Source organism: Coregonus lavaretus, assembly GCF_964263955.1.
Source record: "Coregonus lavaretus genome assembly, chromosome: 13".
Taxonomy (NCBI): Eukaryota; Metazoa; Chordata; class Actinopteri; order Salmoniformes; family Salmonidae; genus Coregonus; species Coregonus lavaretus.
The window spans coordinates 36427830-36446892 of record NC_140000.1 but is presented as its reverse complement, the minus strand read 5'-3'; the positions used below and the strand labels follow the sequence as shown (position 1 = coordinate 36446892).

General features: G+C 42.8%; 1 protein-coding gene across 1 annotated transcript in view; it reads left to right on the top strand.

Moving 5' to 3' along the window:
• Window positions 1–11149, top strand: part of LOC311140873 (putative helicase mov-10-B.1) — a 48457-nt gene extending 37308 nt beyond the window's left edge. Inside the window, exons 21-23 of the mRNA XM_084176151.1 lie at window positions 1767–1855; window positions 9300–9418; window positions 9595–11149. Of these exons, the coding sequence (XP_084032277.1) occupies window positions 1767–1855; window positions 9300–9418; window positions 9595–9656 (270 nt within the window). The 3' untranslated portion in view covers window positions 9657–11149. The remainder of the gene's footprint in view (window positions 1–1766; window positions 1856–9299; window positions 9419–9594) is intronic.
• The last annotated feature ends 7914 nt before the right edge of the window (window positions 11150–19063 follow it).

The window sequence follows — 19063 nt, the reverse complement described above, 5'->3', positions numbered from 1 at the left end:
AGTAGCCACCCTTTGCCTTGATGACAGCTTTGCACACTCTTGCATTCTCTTAACCAGCTTCACCTGGAATGCTTTTCCAACAGTCTTGAAGGAGTTCCCACATATGCTGAGCACTTGTTGGCTGCGTTTCCTTCACTCTGCGGTCTAACTCATCCCAAACCATCTCAATTGGGTTGAGGTCGGGCGATTTGTGGAGGCCAGGTCATCTGATGCAGCACTCCATCACTCTCCTTCTTGGTCAAATAGCCGTTACACAGACTGGATGTGTGTTGGGTCATTGTCTTGTTGAAAAGCAAATGATAGTCCCACTAAGCGCAAACCAGATGGGATGGCATATCGCTGCAGAATGCTGTGGTAGCCATGCTGATTAAGTGTGCCTTGAATTCTAAAGAAATCACTGACAGTGTCACCAGTAAAGCACCCCTACACCATCACACCTCCTCCTCCATGCTGCACGGTGGGAAACACACATGCGGAGATCATCCGTTCACCTACTCTGCATCTCACAAAGACATTTGGACTAATGTCCATTGCTCATGTTTCTTGGCCCAAGCAAGTCTCTTCTTCTACTTGTCCTTTAGTAGTGGTTTCTTTGCAGCAATTCGACCATGAAGGCCTGATTCACACAGTCTCCTTTGAACACTTGATGTTGATGTGTCTATTACTTGAACTCTGTGAAGCATTTATTTGGGCTGCAATTTCTGAGGCTGGTAACTCTAATTAACTTATCCTCTACAGCAGAGGTAACTCTGGGTCTTCCTTTCCTGTGGCGGTCCTCATGAGAGCCAGTTTCATCATAGCACTTGATGGTTTTTGCGACTGCACTTGAAGAAACTTTCAAAGTTCTTGAAACTTTCCGGATTGACTGACATTAATGTCTTAAAGTAATGATGGACTGTCGTTTCTCTTTGCTTATTTGAGCTGTTCTTGCCATAATATGGACTTGGGCTATCTTCTGTATACCACCCCTACCTTGTCACAACACAACTGATTGGCTCAAACGCATTAAGAAGGAAACAAATTAACTTTTAACAAGGCACACCTGTTAATTGAAATGCATTCCAGGTGACTACCTCATGAAGCTGCTCGAGAGAATGCCAAGAGTGTGCAAAGCTGTCATCAAGGCAAAGCGTGGCTACTTTGAAGAATCTCAAATATAAAATATTTTGATTTGTTTACCACTTTTTTTTTAGTTACTACATGATTCCATATGTGTTATTTCATAGTTTTGATGTCTTCACTATTATTCTACAATGTAGAAAATAGTAAAAATAAAGAAAAACCCTTGAATGAGTAGGTGTTCTAAAACTTTTGACCGGTAGTGTATATCACTTTATTTGTGCACTGTTATATATGTGGCAGTGTCACAAAATACTGCACACACACACACCATGTATCGACACAAGTGGTTCCCAAATTCGGGGTTTGAACCCTATGTGGGTACCCTGAGATTAAAATGGGGTCCCCTGAGGAGAAAATCTGTAATCTTATCAAACAAATAACTTTTCTCTCTTCAAATTGGTATAGAACACAACCTTCTAGTGTCAAATAAGGGCCTTTTACACTATTAGAATGTGCTTTCATGGCATTATTGTGTGTTTGGGACAGCCTGCAGGACCTAAAATTGAGTGATTTATACACAGCGTTAACTAAGGAATATAATTTTCTAGTGTCAATTTGGAGTTGTGTGCAGAAACACTTTGATCTACACACACACACACACCACAGTGATAGTTCTGACCTCATGCTCTCCTCTATCTGTCCAGCGGTTCAACGTGGCGGTGACCAGAGCCAAAGCCCTGCTGATCGTGGTGGGAAACCCCTTAGTGCTGCGAGGAGACCCCACTTGGGGCAGGTACGTACTGACCCTAACCCTTAGTTCTGAGAGGAGACCCCACATGGGGCCGGTACATACTGCCCCTAACCCTTAGTGCTGAGAGGAGACCACACCTGGGGAAGGTACATACTGACCCTGACCCTTAACCCTTAGTGCTGAGAGGAGACCCCACCTGGGGCAGGTAAGGACTGACCCTAACCCTTATAGCTTGGGGGTAGAAGCTGTTAAGAAGCCTTTTGGACCTAGACTTGCCGTGCGGTAGCAGAGAGAACAGTCTGACTAGGGTGGCTGGAGTCTTTGGCAATTTTTAGGGCCTTCCTCTGACACCGCCTGGTATAAAAGTCCTGAATGGCAGGAAGCTTGGCCTCAGTGATGTACTGGGCCGTACGTACTACCCTCTGTAGTGCCTTGTGGTCGGAGGCCGAGCAGTTGCCATACCAGGCGGTGATGCAACCAGTCAGGATGCTCTCGAATGGTGCAGTTGTATAACTTTTTGAGGATCTGAGGACCCATGCCAAATCTTTTCAGTCTCCTGAGGGGGAATAGGCTTTGTCGTGCACTCTTCACGACTGTCTTGGTGTGTTTGGACCATGATAGTTTGTTGGTGATGTGGACACCAAGGAACTTGAAGCTCTCAACCTGCTCCACTACAGCCCCGTCGATGAGAATGGGGGAGTGCTCGGTCCTCCTTTTCCTGTAGTCCACAATCATCTCCTTTGTCTTGATCACGTTGAGGGAGAGGTTTTTATCCTGGCACCACACGGCCAGGTCTCTGACCTCCTCCCTATAGGCTGTCTCATCGTTGTTGGTGATCAGGCATACCATTGTTGTGTCGTCGGCAAACTTAGTGCTTGGCCATGCAGTCATGGGTGAACTGGGAGTACAGGAGGGGACTGAGCACGCACCCCTGAGGGGGCCCCCGTGTTGAGGATCAGCGTGGCAGATGTGTTGTTACCTACCCTTACCACATTTACATTTTAGTCATTTAGCAGACGCTCTTATCCAGAGCGACTTACAGTTAGTGAATACATATATATATATATTTTTTTTTATACTGGCCCCCCGTGGGAATCGAACCCACAACCCTGGCGTTGCAAACGCCATGCTCTATCAACTGAGCTACATCCCTGCCGGCCATTCCCTCCCCTACCCTGGACGACGCTGGGCCAATTGTGCGCCGCCCATGAGTTTCCCGGTCGCGGCCGGCTGCAACAGAGCCTGGATTCGAACCAGGATCTCTAGTGGCACAGTTAGCACTGCGATGCAGTGCCTTAGACCACTGCGCCACTCAGGAGGTATAGGGAGGTGTTTAGTCCCAGGGTTCTTAGCTTAGTGATGAGCTTTGAGGGCACTATGGTGTTGAACGCTGAGCTGTAGTCAATTAATAGCATTCTCACGTAGATGTTCCTTTTATCCAGGTGGGAAAGGGCAGTGTGGAGTGCAATAGAGATTGCATCATCTGTGGATCTGTTGGAGCGTTATGCAAATTGAGTGGGTCTAGAGTTTCTGGGATAATGGTGTTGATGTGAGCCATGACCAGCCTTTCAAAGCACTTCATGGCTACAGATGTGAGTGCTACGGGTCGGTAGTCATTTAGGCAGGTTACCTTAGTGTTCTTGGGCACAGGGACTATGGTGGTTTGCTTGAAACATGTTGGTATTACAGACTCAGTCAGGGACAGGTTGAAAATGTCAGTGAAGACACTTGCCAGTTGGTCAGTGCATGCTCGGAGTACACGTCCTGGTAATCCGTCTGGCCCTGCGGCCTTTTGAATGTTGACATGTTTTAAAGGTCTTACTCACATCAACTATAGAGAGCGTGATCACACAGTCGTCTGGAACAGCTGATGCTCTCATGCATGCTTCAGTGTTGCTTGCTTCGACGCGAGCATAGAAGTTATTTAGCTCGTCTGGTAGGCTCGTGTCACTGGGCAGCTCGCGCTGTGCTTCCCTTTGTAGTCCGTAATAGCCCTGCCACATCCGACGTGCGTTTGAGCCGGTGTAGTACGATTCAATCTTAGTCCTGTATTGACGCTTTGCCTGTTTGATGGTTCGTCGGAGGGCATAGTGGGATTTCTTATAAGTGTCCGGGTTAGAGTCCTGCTCCTTGAAAGCGGCAACTCTACCCTTTAGCTCAGTGCGGATGTTCCCTGTAATCCATGGGGTATGTACAGTGAGAGGAAAAAAGTATTTGATCCCCTGCTGATTTTGAATGTTTGCCCACTGACAAATAAATTATCAGTCTATAATTTTAATGGTAGGTTTATTTGAACAGTGAGAGACAGAATAACAACAAAAAAATCCAGAAAAACGCATGTCAAAAATGTTATAAATTGATTTGCATTTTAATGAGGGAAATAAGTATTTGACCCCCTCTCAATCAGAAAGATTTCTGGCTCCCAGGTGTCTTTTATACAGGTAACGAGCTGAGATTAGGAGCACACTCTTAAAGGGAGTGCTCCTAATCTCAGTTTGTTACCTGTATAAAAGACACCTGTCCACAGAAGCAATCAATCAATCAGATTCCAAACTCTCCACCATGGCCAAGACCAAAGAGCTCTCCAAGGATGTCAGGGACAAGATTGTAGACCTACACAAGGCTGGAATGGGCTACAAGACCATCGCCAAGCAGCTTGGTGAGAAGGTGACAACAGTTGGTGCGATTATTCGCAAATGGAAGAAAAACAAAAGAACTGTCAATCTCCCTCGGCCTGGGGCTCCATGCAAGATCTCACCTCGTGGAGTTGCAATGATCATGAGAACGGTGAGGAATCAGCCCAGAACTACACAGGAGGATCTTGTCAATGATCTCAAGGCAGCTGGGACCATAGTCACCAAGGAAACAATTGGTAACACACTGTGCTGTGAAGGACTGAAATCCTGCAGCGCCCGCAAGGTCCCCCTGCTCAAGAAAGCACATATACAGGGCCGTCTGAAGTTTGCCAATGAACATCTGAATGATTCAGAGGAGAACTGGGTGAAAGTGTTGTGGTCAGATGAGACCAAAATCGAGCTCTTTGGCATTAACTCAACTCGCCGTGTTTGGAGGAGGAGGAATGCTGCCTATGACCCCAAGAACACCATCCCCACCGTCAAACATGGAGGTGGAAACATTATGCTTTGGGGGTGTTTTTCTGTTAAGGGACAACTTCGCTGCATCAAAGGGACGATGGACGGGGTCATGTACCGTCAAATCTTGGGTGAGAACCTCCTTCCCTCAGCCAAGGCATTGAAAATGAGTTGTGGGTGGGTATTCCAGCATGACAATTACCCAAAACACACAGCCAAGGCAACAAAGGAGTGGCTCAAGAAGAAGCACATTAAGGTCCTGGAGTGGTCTCCAGACCTTAATCCCATAGAAAATCTGTGGAGGGAGCTGAAGGTTCGAGTTGCCAAACGTCAGCCTCGAAACCTTAATGACTTGGAGAAGATCTGCAAAGAGTAGTGGGACAAAATCCCTCCTGAGATGTGTGCAAACCTGGTGGCCAACTACAAGAAACGTCTGACCTTTGATTGCCAACAAGGGTTTTGCCACCAAGTACTAAGTCATGTTTTGCAGAGGGGTCAAATACTTATTTCCCTCATTAAAATGCAAATCAATTTATAACATTTTTGGCATGCGTTTTTCTGGATTTTTTTTGTTTGTTATTCTGTCTCTCACTGTTCAAATAAACCTACCATTAAAATTATAGACTGATCATGTCTTTGTCAGTGGGCAAACGTACAAAATCAGCAGGGGATCAAATACTTTTTTCCCTCACTGTACGTACGGTCACTGTGGTGACGACGTCATCGATGCACTAATTGATGAAGCCAGTGACTGATGTGGTGTACTCCTCAATTTCATCGGAAGAATCCCGGAACATATTCCAGTAGGTGCTAGCAAAACAGTCCTGTAGCTTAGCATCTGCATCATCTGACCACTGGTACTTCCTGCTTTAGTTTTTGCTTGTAAGCAGGAATCAGGAGGATAGAATTATGGTCAGATTTGCCAAATGGAGGGCGAGGGAGAGCTTTGTACGCATCTCTGTGTGTGGAGTAGTGGTCTAGTTTTTATTTTTTATTTAATTTTTCTCTTGTTGCACATATAACATGCTGGTAGAAATTAGGTAAAACGGATTTAAGTATCCATGCATTAAATTCCCCAGCCACAAACACAGTAATTATGACAACTTCCGGAGGACGTCCTCCAACCTATCAGAGCTCTTGCAGCATGAACTGGCATGTTGTCCACCCAATCGAAGGATCAGAGAATTAATCTAGTACTAAACGCATAAGCTACAGCTAGCTAGCACTGCAGTGAATAAAATGTGGTGAGTTGTTGACTCAAAGAGAGAAATAAAATAGTTGCACAGTTTTGAACACATTTATTTCTTCCAAAATTAAGGAGAAGCAGGAGCGAGAGGGAGAGATTTGGTTGTATTTTATTTTCACTTAGCTAGCCAATGCAGCTATCTAGTTTAGCCTACTCAAACACCCGGCTAAGAGAGGGATACTATGTTAGCTGACTATGGCTATCCAACACTAGAACTCTTCCAAGTCCAGGTAAGCTTTTGGTTTTATAAATGTATTGCCACCGGGGCTTGCCAGTGTAACTGCTAAAATGCTTATGCAGCTAGCTAGTTTAGCCTACTTAAACACTCTGCTCAAACAAAGAGGGATGCTATGTTAGCTAGCTGGCTACTGGGGAGGAGTATTTGTCTGCAATAAAGCCCTTTTCTGGGGAAAAACTCATTCTGATTGGCTGGGCCTGGCTCCCCAGTGGGTCGGCCTACCTCCCAAGTGGATGGACCTATGCCCACCCATGGCTGTGAGCTTGCCCAGTCATGTGAAATCCATAGATTAGGGCCTAATTTATTTATTTCAATTGACTGATTTCCTTATGAACTGTAACTTAGTAAAACCTTTGAAATTGTTGCATGTTGCGTTTTATATTTTTGGTTCAGTATAGATGCAGGCAAGAGTGTGCAAGGCGGTATTGAATGTGTCACTGTCTGTCACCTTCATTACTCAAAATTCTCTCGACCTGTGTACCTACGTTGTAAACTTTCATTCATAGGCTAGGTTGTAGCAACCTCATGATGGGTACAGGGAAAATGTGAGTATCATGTAGTAAACCTATCGACGTTACATTGAGCTGGGTGAATGGAATATGAATGACAGTCATCCAATATGCTGTAATAGAAATAAGGCCATGCTCATAAAAAATCATAATCATCCTCCCTCATCTTAAACGGCACCGACCGCCACTGGTGCGTACTGACCCTAACCCTTAATGCTGAGAGGAGGCCCATCTGGGGCAGGTACGTCCTGACCCCTAACCTTTAGGGCTGAGAGGAGACTACACCTGGGGCAGGTACATACTGACCCTAACTGAGGACCACATTGGAAATAAGTGTATTTTACTTTTAATCAGTCTGTCTGCATATTTCAAGACATGGCATATGAGGGTGCAGTGAGATACCCGATGGGTTGGATGATACTTTTCTCGTCAATCATCTTGAAAAAATGTATACTTAAACACTGTAAATCAACCAATTCTCCATTGTTAAAACAATGGAAAGTTCAAATGCTTTATTATATAAATGTTGAAAGTGCGTGGGCGACAGAGAGAAACAAATTGAGGCCATGTGGCGAAAAGTGATGCGGGCGCTGGAGATGGAGGAGTGAGCATGTGGGTCTGGGCAGGTATGATATAGTTGATGATTGTGTGATCTTGTTGTTTGTATGTGTATGTTTTGTATTGTTTAAAAATATATATATACAGACAGTACCAGTCAAAAGGTTAGACACCTACTCATTCAAGGGTATTTCTTAATTTGTACTATTTTATACATTGTAGAATAATAGTGAAGACATCAAAACTATGAAATAACACATGGAATCATGTAGTAACCAAAGAAGTGTTAAACAAATCAAAATATTTTAGAATCTTCAAAGTAGCCACCCTTTGCCTTGATGACAGCTTTGCACACTCTTGGCATTCTCTCAACCAGCTTCACCTGGAATGCTTTTCCAACATTCTTGAAGGAGTTCCCACATATGCTGAGCACTTGTTTGCTGCTTTTCCTTCACTCTGCGGTCCAACTCATCCCAAACCATCTCAATTGGGTTGAGGTCTGGTGATTGTGGAGGCCAAGTCATCTGATGCAGCACTCCATCACTCTCCTTCTTGGTCAAATAGCCCTTACACAGCCTGTAGGTGTGTTGGGTCATTGTCCTGTTGAAAAACAAATGATAGTCCCACTAAACACAAACCAGATGGGATGGCGTTTCGCTGCAGAATGCTGTGGTAGCCATGCTGGTTAAGAGTGCCTTGAATTCTAAATAAATCACTGACAGTGTCACAAGGAGAGCACCATCACACCACCACCTCCATGCTTCATGGTGGGAACCACACATGCAGAGATCATCCGTTCACCTACTCTGCGTCTCACAAAGACACGGCGGTTGGAACCAAAAATCTCCAATTTGGATTCCAGACCAAAGGACAGATTTCCACCGGTCTAATGTCCATTGCTCATGTTTCTTGGCCCAAGCAAGTCTCTTCTTCTAATTGGTGTCCTTTTAGTAGGGGTTTCTTTGCAGTAATTCGACCATGAAGGCCTGATTCACACAGTCCCCTCTGAACAGTTGATGTTGAGATGTGTCTGTTACTTGAACTCTGTGAAGCATTTATTTGGGCTGCAATTTCTGAGGCTCTAATGAACTTATCCTCTGCAGCAGAGGTAACTCTGGGTCTTCCTTTCCTGTGGCGGTCCTCATGAGAGCCAGTTTCATCATAGTGCTTGATGGTTTTTGCGACTGCACTTGAAGAAAATTTCAAAGTTATTGACATTTTCCGGATTGACTGACCTTCATGTCTTTAAAGTAATGATGGACTGTCATTTCTCTTTGCTTATTTGAGCTGTTCCTGCCATAATATGGACTTGGTCTTTTACCAAATAGGGCTATCTTCTGTATACCAACCCTACCTTGTCACAACACAACTGATTTGGCTCAAATGCATTAAGAAATAAATACATTCCACAAATTAACTTTTAACAAGGCACACCTGTTAATTGAAATGCATTCCAGGTGACTACCTCATGAAGCTGGTTGAGAGAATGCCTAGAGTGTGCAAAGCTGTCATCAAGGCAAAGGGTGGCTATTTGAAGAATCTCAAATATAAAATATTTTGATTTGTTTAACACTTTTTTTTTGATGATTCCATATGTGTTATTTCATAGTTTTGATGTCTTCACTATTATTCTACAATGTAGAAAATAGTAAAAATAAAGAGAAACCCTGGAATGAGTAGGTGTGTCCAAACTTTTGACTGGTGGTGTATATATCTTACCAAAAAAAAAGGAAATAAGTGTATTAAACACTTTCAAGCGTCATCCTCTGGGACTTTTAAACTGTTGAATTGGAAAAAAAGAAATCACCTAAGGAACTCTAACCTCTCTCTCTTCCCCCTCCAGGTTCCTCCAGTTCTGTTCCCAGGCGGGGGGGAAGACAGGGTTTGACTCCTCCCAGGCTGAGGGAGAGGAGGAGGTGGTGGAACGACTAGCTGCCCTCTGCTTACAGGCTGAGCCCCAAGGTAACACACACAGACAAACACACACAAATGCACGTACACTTCAAACTGTTCAGAAATATAAAATAAATGTTTAATTTTGGAGGTTAACTGTTTGCTTCTCTTTTTCTCTCTCTCTCTCACTCACTCACTCACTCACTCACACTCTCACTCTCTCACTCACACACATGGTCATCCAGTGGAGACAGAGGAGAGTGAGGTTCAGCAGCAGATTGAACCAGAGTGGAGGAACGAGCAGTGAGAGACACACACACACCTCATGCAGGCACATCATAGAGGAGACCCAACAACAGTACTCTTCTTGCTAACAGCTAGAGACACCAATGACATCATCCCTAGAACAGATGTTTTCAAAGTGTGAGGCACGCTTCCTCCAGAGAGTTTCATGTAAGGAAAGCTAAATAAAACGGTATTCAGTTCTCTAATAATGAATAAATATTAAGCCTGTTTCTAACTATAGGCAGGGGGGGAAAACACAAATTTTTTAAGCAGTTTTAATGGCTACATTTAAAAAGAGGGTTGTCCCAGCTTTTGGTTGTCTTGCTGTTCTCTGAATGAATGCCCACTGTCTCAGACTTTGAAAGCGTCTGCCCTAGTACTACTGCACTAAGTAACATTTGATACCAGGCCAAAGTTATTTATTGTATAATTTCAATACCAGATCCAGCAGTTGTTACCATATAGTTTCCTACTTAATACCAGGTGAACTTCCTATGAGATCTATCAGGACCAGTCCTCTAGGATAAAGTGAATGAATTTATACAATGACTTTGTACCCTCCATCTATGCTGGTGCTAGTTTTATTAGTTTGAGTCTGTTGTATGTAGTCTTATAGACAGAGACTGAGGCCAGGATTCAATCCCATCACGTTTTGTTGGCTATGCACCTTTTAAAGGCAATGTTCCTGCATTCGCGGAGACTGCATGAATGGTAATAGCTGCATATGTCGGCTCAATCAGAAATAATATTTTAAGGCCTACTCCAGTCTCCATTCCCCAAATGTATAACCTGATTTACTTAACAAAAGGCACATCTCAATGGGTGGACCAGGTATCCTCATGACATTGCACAAGTTGGGGGGTGGGCCTTTCCTCTTTTGTTCTCTATTGCTCCTCAAGCAAGGGGGAGGCCGATGACACCACAAAGTCCCCATCATACCAACTCCGTGAATGCCCTACTCCTTGAAGTTTGCAGTTTTGTAAAAAAAAAATCTATTTTGCTCAAAGTATATATTTTTTTAAACCTGGAGTATGTGTACTTTACTGTATTTATTCTTGGATGTCGCTTTTCAACAGGAAGCATTAAAAAATAAATCATTGGAGGACGTCTTTAAAGAGATTTTGGCAATTAAGCTTGAGATTTAAAAGGATAGTGCGAGATTTTTGCAATCAAGTCCTTTTTCTACTTACCCAGAGTCAGATGAACTCATGGATACCATTTGTATGTATCTGTGTGCAGTTTGAAGGAAGTTTAAGGTAATTTCGCAGGCGATTGCTAACTAGCGTTTGTGCAATGAACGCTAGTTAGCAACATCCTTCAAACTACACCCAGAGACATAAAAATTGTATCCATGAGTTCATCTCATGGATGTCTGTATGTCTGAGGTTCAGGCCTTTACAGTGTGTTAGCCTAGAGGTTCAGTTCCCCTTGAATTCATCAAACTATTTCTCTGTGTGTCTGACCTTGTTGATGTAATCTAAGATAAACTGGAATAAATCATTATTATATGTCTGATCTATTGTCAAGCTTTTAACCACAGAGATCCTATTTAATTACTTACTATGCTTTTAACTTGTTAAGATGTTTCTCTCCTTCCATGGTGCGTTAAGTAGGGCAACATTTTGCGGGATGTTCAGATACAAATGTTGCATGTAGAACATACATGTCTCACTGACTTGTAGCGTAAAGAATCATGTTAGGTCTATTAATTACATTTCTATCTGCAAAGTTCCACTGCTAGAAGCTATTTATTACCACATCACCAGCTCTCTTCAGTTAGAGGGAATCAGTAAGCCAATACCATTTAAAAATACTTGATTAACATTTTCAACTTGTCAAGACGATTAATAATCAGCAAACATGGAGGGACTACCGGAACTTGTCTAATAAGAAACAATATTTTCCATTTTCATTTGCATAACATTTTGCTACGTTGTGCCCTAATGAGTATGACCCAGTTGGTCTTGGCAAGCTGTAGAGCAGCAGAGCATGAAGGGTATTTCTAATTCTAAATAAAGCCTGCCTAAAGAGTCCAGGGTCCGTATGTATCATATCAGAGTAGGAGTGCCGATATAGGATCAGGTTCCCTCGGTCCATGTAATCTTATTCTTTATGATGTAAAAGGCCAAACTGATCCTAAATCAGCCCTTCTAATCTGAGACGCTTGATACATACGGCCCCCTGGACTAGGTTTAAACTGCTCCGTAGTCCTGGACTAGGTTTAATAATCCAAGAGTAGGGTTAATGTGAGTCTGGGAAACCAGAATATAATAGAATACAACTTTATTGTCCATTGGATAGAATGGAAATGTGTCTTCTGCCTTTCCCAACACCCCCAGATACACAAACGCATAATCTGCAGTGCAGCACCCCTGGATGTAGAGTAATTGTGGGGGATTAAGTGCCTTGCTCAAGCGCACAACAGCAGGAAAATGTAATGTAATCTGCTAGGGTTAGTGTAGGTCTGGGGAACCAGCCCATATACACTGCTCAAAAAAATAAAGGGAACACTTAAACAACACATCCTAGATCTGAATGAATGAAATAATCTTATTAAATACTTTTTTCTTTACATAGTTGAATATGCTGACAACAAAATCACACAAAAATTATCAATGGAAATCAAATGTATCAACCCATGGAGGTCTGGATTTGGAGTCACCCTCAAAATTAAAGTGGAAAACCACACTACAGGCTGATCCAACTTTGATGTAATGTCCTTAAAACAAGTCAAAATGAGGCTCAGTAGTGTGTGTGTGGCCTCCACGTGCCTGTATGACCTCCCTACAACGCCTGGGCATGCTCCTGATGAGGTGGTGGATGGTCTCCTGAGGGATCTCCTCCCAGACCTGGACTAAAGCATCCGCCGACTCCTGGACAGTCTGTGGTGCAACGTGGCGTTGGTGGATGGAGCGAGACATGATGTCCCAGATGTGCTCAATTGGATTCAGGTCTGGGGAACGGGCGGGCCAGTCCATAGCATCAATGCCTTCCTCTTGCAGGAACTGCTGACACACTCCAGCCACATGAGGTCTAGCATTGTCTTGCATTAGGAGGAACCCAGGGCCAACCGCACCAGCATATGGTCTCACAAGGGGTCTGAGGATCTCATCGCGGTACCTAATGGCAGTCAGGCTACCTCTGGCGAGCACATGGAGGGCTGTGTGGCCCCCCAAAGAAATGCCACCCCACACCATGACTGACCCACCGCCAAACCGGTCATGCTGGAGGATGTTGCAGGCAGCAGAACGTTCTCCACGGCGTCTCCAGACTCTGTCACGTCTGTCACATGTGCTCAGTGTGAACCTGCTTTCATCTGTGAAGAGCACAGGGCGCCAGTGGCGAATCTGCCAATCTTGGTGTTCTCTGGCAAATGCCAAACGTCCTGCACGGTGTTGGGCCCTCATACCACCCTCATGGAGTGTGTTTCTGACCGTTTGAGCAGACACATGCACATTTGTTGCCTGCTGGAGGTCATTTTACAGGGCTCTGGCAGTGCTCCACCTGCTCCTCCTTGCACAAAGGCGGAGGTAGCGGTCCTGCTGCTGGGTTGTTGCCCTCCTACGGCCTCCTCCATGTCTCCTGATGTACTGGCCTGTCTCCTGGTAGCGCCTCCATGCTCTGGACACTACGCTGACAGACACAGCAAACCTTCTTGCCACAGCTCGCATTGATGTGCCATCCTGGATGAGCTGCACTACCTGAGCCACTTGTGTGGGTTGTAGACTCCGTCTCATGCTACCACTAGAGTGAAAGCACCGCCAGCATTCAAAAGTGACCAAAACATCAGCCAGGAAGCATAGGAACTGAGAAGTGGTCTGTGGTCACCACCTGCAGAACCACTTCTTTATTGGGGGTGTCTTGCTAATTGCCTATAATTTCCACCTGTTCTCTATTCCATTTGCACAACAGCATGTGAAATTTATTGTCAATCAGTGTTGCTTCCTAAGTGGACAGTTTGATTTCACAGAAGTGTGATTGACTTGGAGTTACATTGTGTTGTTTAAGTGTTCCCTTTATTTTTTTGAGCAGTGTAGTTGTGTAGAGGAATGGTGTAATGTGATTAGGTCTAATTCTTTTGGTTATTCATTATGGAATTTTAAAAATGGATTTATATTTTACAGTGAACAGGGGCACCACTTAAGGATAGTTTCCTACCACTGATGCATAAGTGGTAGGAAACTATCCTTATCGCATAATTCTTATCTGAAGGTGAAGGTAATCAGAGTTCTTTAAAACGACAAGACAATGCATATCTCAGAGGCCAGTATACTTTAGAATGACGATTTATTATAAAAACATCAATATGAAGCAATTATTTTTTACAGGATTAATGATTAATGAAGGACTTTTGGCAAAATGATACGATATGGTTACAGACTCAAGATTCAACTGGGGAAAGGGGAATTAGATGGCCGAAAAGGGTCAGGCAAGCAGTTATTCTAATACTTCTAAACAAAACAAGGCAGGAATTAATTGCTAAGAGAAAAATAGCCTGAATAATATAGAGGTACACACAGATTTACATGCTCAAACCAAGCAGAGATCGTAGCAATGAGAAAACAACATTGAATCAAAGTCTGAATTAGTCCTTTCGTGCACAAAGGAAAAATAGTCCAAGGTAAAGGTCTTCATGGGTCCAAAAAGTTGGACCCGTTCCAAAATGGATCCATGGCTTTCCCACCCAATATGCATAGGACAGTCACACCCATTCCGAAAAGGACCGTGAAAAACAGACCCATGCTGGTTCGGATCCGAGAGACTCGTTCAGATCTGAGAGGAGAAAGAAACCTCCAACCAGTGTTGCCAAATTAGCGACTTTGTCGCTATATTTAGCGAGTATTCAGACCCCTCTAGCGACACATTTTCAAAAAAGTGACTAGTGTTAAGTTGCGTCAATTCAAATCTGGTATTGGAACAAAAAGAGGTCAATACACGTCTTCTAAAATAGACTAGTATTTTAATTAATGCAAAACCCTTCAATGGTAAATATGATGTTCGCATATACGGGTCCACTGAAACACCACGCAGGGCAGTCAGAGAACTGAGCCATCGTTCTAAGTTCTTCTTTAAATACTCTGACAGAGATAGTTCCCGCTCCAAGCAGGCCTATCAGAGTAGAGACTGAGCGTGGTTTAGACTTACTCAGCCTATCGTTGGCGCACAGGCTTGTCCCAGCCCCTTGGTGCTTCACTGTTGCCAGGCATTAGTTGTTATCTCCACAACTTGTCTCGAGTCAGCAACCCCAGACACAGTTTGTCCTTGAGCGGTTTAACAAAGAGGCAGTGTGTGGGTCACAAGTCTGTCTCGGCCTACCCCCTAATGGTTCCTCACATTAATCACAGCTTGTTATGTTAAACAGTCTATATCAGTACAGCACAAACCTATTATGTTTAATCATTAATGCTTTCTTATTAAGCTAACAGCACATCTAAAATATAAGATAATTTCCCACACTAGTGACAAATCTAGTGACTTTTTCTGGTGTTATTGGAGACTCTGACGTGAAAGCACGTATCGTTCTTACTCTTATCAACGAGCAGCGGGTGCTGCCGTGGTCCCAAAGCACTCCCAGGCGGCCCAGTCCTCGCGCAGCTTTTTACTCACCTTTTGTCTCTCCCATGACGTTATTCCTCTCTCCTACAGCGTCCATCACAATTACATGCACATGGCCAATTATGCAAATTAGGTGATGACGTCATTAATTGACTTTTAGGACAGCCAATAGCTACTTTCCTTACTGAGGAGTTGGCAACACTGCCTCCAACTGGGCGCTGCCAGCTGTGGGGATCTATTCTCTTACAAGTAGATGTGATGCCTAGCTTAGAAAGAATACATTAATGATTAAACATAATGGGTTTGTGCTGTACTGATATAGATTGTTTAACATAACAAGCTGTGATTAATGTGAGGAACCGTTAGGGGGTAGGCTGAGACAGACTTGTGACTCACACACACACTGCCTCTTTGTTAAACCGCTCAAGGACATGTGTTCTGCTACAATGAAGAAGAACAAACTATGTCTGAGGTTGCTGACTCGAGACAAGTTGTAAAGATAACAACTAATGCCCGGCAACAGTGAAGCGCCAAGGGGCTGGGACCAGCCTGTGCGCCATCGATAGGTTGGGTAAGTTTAAACCACACCCAGCCTCTACTCTGACAGCCCCAGCAGGGAGCGGGAACTATCTCTGTCAGAGTATTTAAAGAAGAACTTATAACAATAGCTCAATTCTCTGTCTGCCCTGCGTGGTGTTTCAGTGAGCCCGTATATACGAACATCATATTTACCATTCAAGTGTTTGCATTAATTAAAATACTAGTCTATTTTAGAAGACGTGTATTGACCTCTTTTTGTTCCTATACCAGATTTGAATTGACGCAATTTAACAATTGGTGACCGCCGACGTGATCTGGTAGAGGGACTTCGCTGGGTATTGTCCGGCCGATTGGACATCGCTGTCGTTGGACGGTGTGTTTCACAAATAGTCCGGACAACTAAAAACAGGTAAGCAGACACCTATTGTTATATAACTAAAGTTCTGCACATTGGCTTTATCCAAGTTAATTTTGTGAAACACCTGTTTGATGTAAGTGAACTAAATTATGAATTATTATATGAATTATTATGAGTAGATAAGCACCATATTGTGACATGCAAACCTGTGTTGAATGTGATGTTAAACCATGGTACCATAGAGTATTGTTCTACCGGCAAGGTCCGTAACTACGAGGGTACGGCTAGGTTCGAGGATATAGGGAATAATTGAATTAGTAATTGGTATCGGCAAGGTTCGTAACTACGAGGGTACGGCTAGGTTCGAGGAATTACACCGGCAAGGTCCGTAACTACGAGGGTACGGCTAGGTTCGGGAAATTTTAGATAATATAGGGAATAATTGAATTAGTAATTGGTATCGGCAAGGTTCGTAACTACGAGGGTACGGCTAGGTTCGAGGAATTACACCGGCAAGGTCCGTAACTACGAGGGTACGGCTAGGTTCGGGAAATTTTAGATAAATACTGGCGACCGGCAAGGTCCGTAACTACGAGGGTACGGCTAGGTTCGGCGAAGTATTTTGTAGGTAAGAAGGGCGATAGGAGGCGAGGTTGGAAGGAGTAATAGTAAATTGGGAATATAAAGGTAAAAATAATGAATAACGAGTATGACTAAACTGAAACGTTTTAACTGATATAATTGAACTGTAACGTTTGATGTTTGCCATAGCATAATACTGGTTTTAAATAATTATCTTGAAGCAATTTGGTTTATTATTTGATGTTTGACATAGCATAATACTGGTTTTAAATAATTATGTTGAAGCAATTTGGTTTATTATTTGATGTTTGACATAGCATAATACTGGTTTTAAATAATTATGTTGAAGCAATTTGGTTTATTATTTGATTTAACGTTTGATGTTTGACATAGCATAATACTGGTTTTAAATAATTATGTTGAAGCAATTTTGTTTATTATTTGATTTAACGTTTGATGTTTGACATAGCATAATACTGGTTTTAAATAATTAAGTTGAAGCAATTTGGTTTATTATTTAATTTAACGTTTGATGTTTGACCCTGCAAAATACTGGTTAAATAATTAGACTGAAATAATTTGGTTTATCGTTGAAATATAAATATGCACCGACTTTAACTAATTAGGTGGGAATAATTTGATTTAAATAAATAGATAGACGTACTTTAAATAATTAAATAACGGACGAATATTACAAATTAAAACGAAAAACATGACTATCAGTGGAGAAGCGGAAAGAATATTGAAGGTTCTAAAATCCACACTTGAAACTAATGGAGGAAAGGACGGGAAGGAATGGAGCAGGCGAGGAGAGAAACTCTATAAGGAATGGATAGAGGATGGTTGTATACTATCCCCCGATGGAGTGCCTGTAGGAGGCGAACCAGGGAGAATACTGGAAACGTTGAAGCGGAAAACCCAGAAAACAGAGGGGGAATGGAAGAAAGAAGGGAACCCAGAAGAGGTAAAATCAAGGAAGCAATGGAGAAAGTAAGGCTGAAGGAAAGAATAGGACTGGCAATGTTGGGAAAACTTAAGAAAATGTGGGAAGAACAACAGAACAATAAGGAGAAGCAGGACAAGAAGGAAGGATCCAGGTTTCCTACGGAACCGCCACCAAGATTATACCCAGAACTGCCTACGTCTCCACCCCCATACGAGGCACCAAAGCTAATGGCTCCAACACTGGATATTGTGGGGCACTGCTAGAAGCAGCAAGAGCTATACGAGACGGGGTTGAGAACATGTCCAGATTACAGGAAGAAGAAAGTCGTAAGAGCCTGATGGGTGACGGCGACAGGGGAAGCCTGATGCTTGATGGGGGTTTGACCCAAACAGAACTGAAGAATCAGGAAAGAGAGGACAGAGAGAGAGAAGAAAGAAAAAAGGAAGTTAAAAGAATGGAAGAGGAAGTGATGAGGCGCAAAGCAGCTGAAAGAAATTGAGAAAACTATGCGAGATCTGAGTGAGAAAAGGAAACAAGGAAGTAGAGCAGCCTCTCCTCCCAGAGGACATTTCATAGACATGGGAGAAGAGCATGATGAAGAAGGGGTGAGAGACAGTACATAGTTTAAATGATAGGAATATAATTAAATGTATGCTTATCAACGATAGCAAGTATTTGTTTTATTAATTAGGGCCTAATCAGAGAAAACAGTTAAAGAGATTGAATAGCGAACTGAAATGGCAATAGAGCTGTGAAAATTGAGTTGAGGACAAAGGAGAATAATTTATGGCTCTGGTTAGCAAAAATAAATAGAGACAGTCCAGCGAGTTAGATTGAGGTGTAAGATTTCAAGTAGAGGTCTAAATACTTGACTGGAAGGCAGTGCTTTGATAAATTCTAATTGTTATTACTTTATTCGATATGTTGCTTAACACCAGTGGTGTATGCAAATAGTTGGTGAATTCTAGAACGATAATTTATTTTTGTTACGGGGACCAGGGGATGCAAGTAGCTTTAGCTATTATGCTGAGGGAATAGCACCAACCTATAGTGGTTCTAGATTTGTTAAATAAACAAACTTATATTTTAAACTAAAGTAATGCATTAGGCTACAATTATAACATTATCAGGAAAAGGCACAATTTAATGTGAAATAGTTATTACAATTATTATTAATAGTTATTACAGTTATTATCATTGATCCAGTAATGATTGAAGGATAGTAGAGGAAAGGCAAGGGATTAAATCTCATTTAGGGAAAGAAGAGGAGTATGAAGATATATTAGGGAGAAAATACCATTAACTGAGGGATATAAAACGTATAGCTGAAAAAGACAACAGGAATAATTTACCTTACACCCTAATATAGACATTAGACCACACCAGAAGTAGAGATGGCAGGATCACCAGTAGCAATCATGAAGAGAAGGTTCCCAGAAAATAGTGA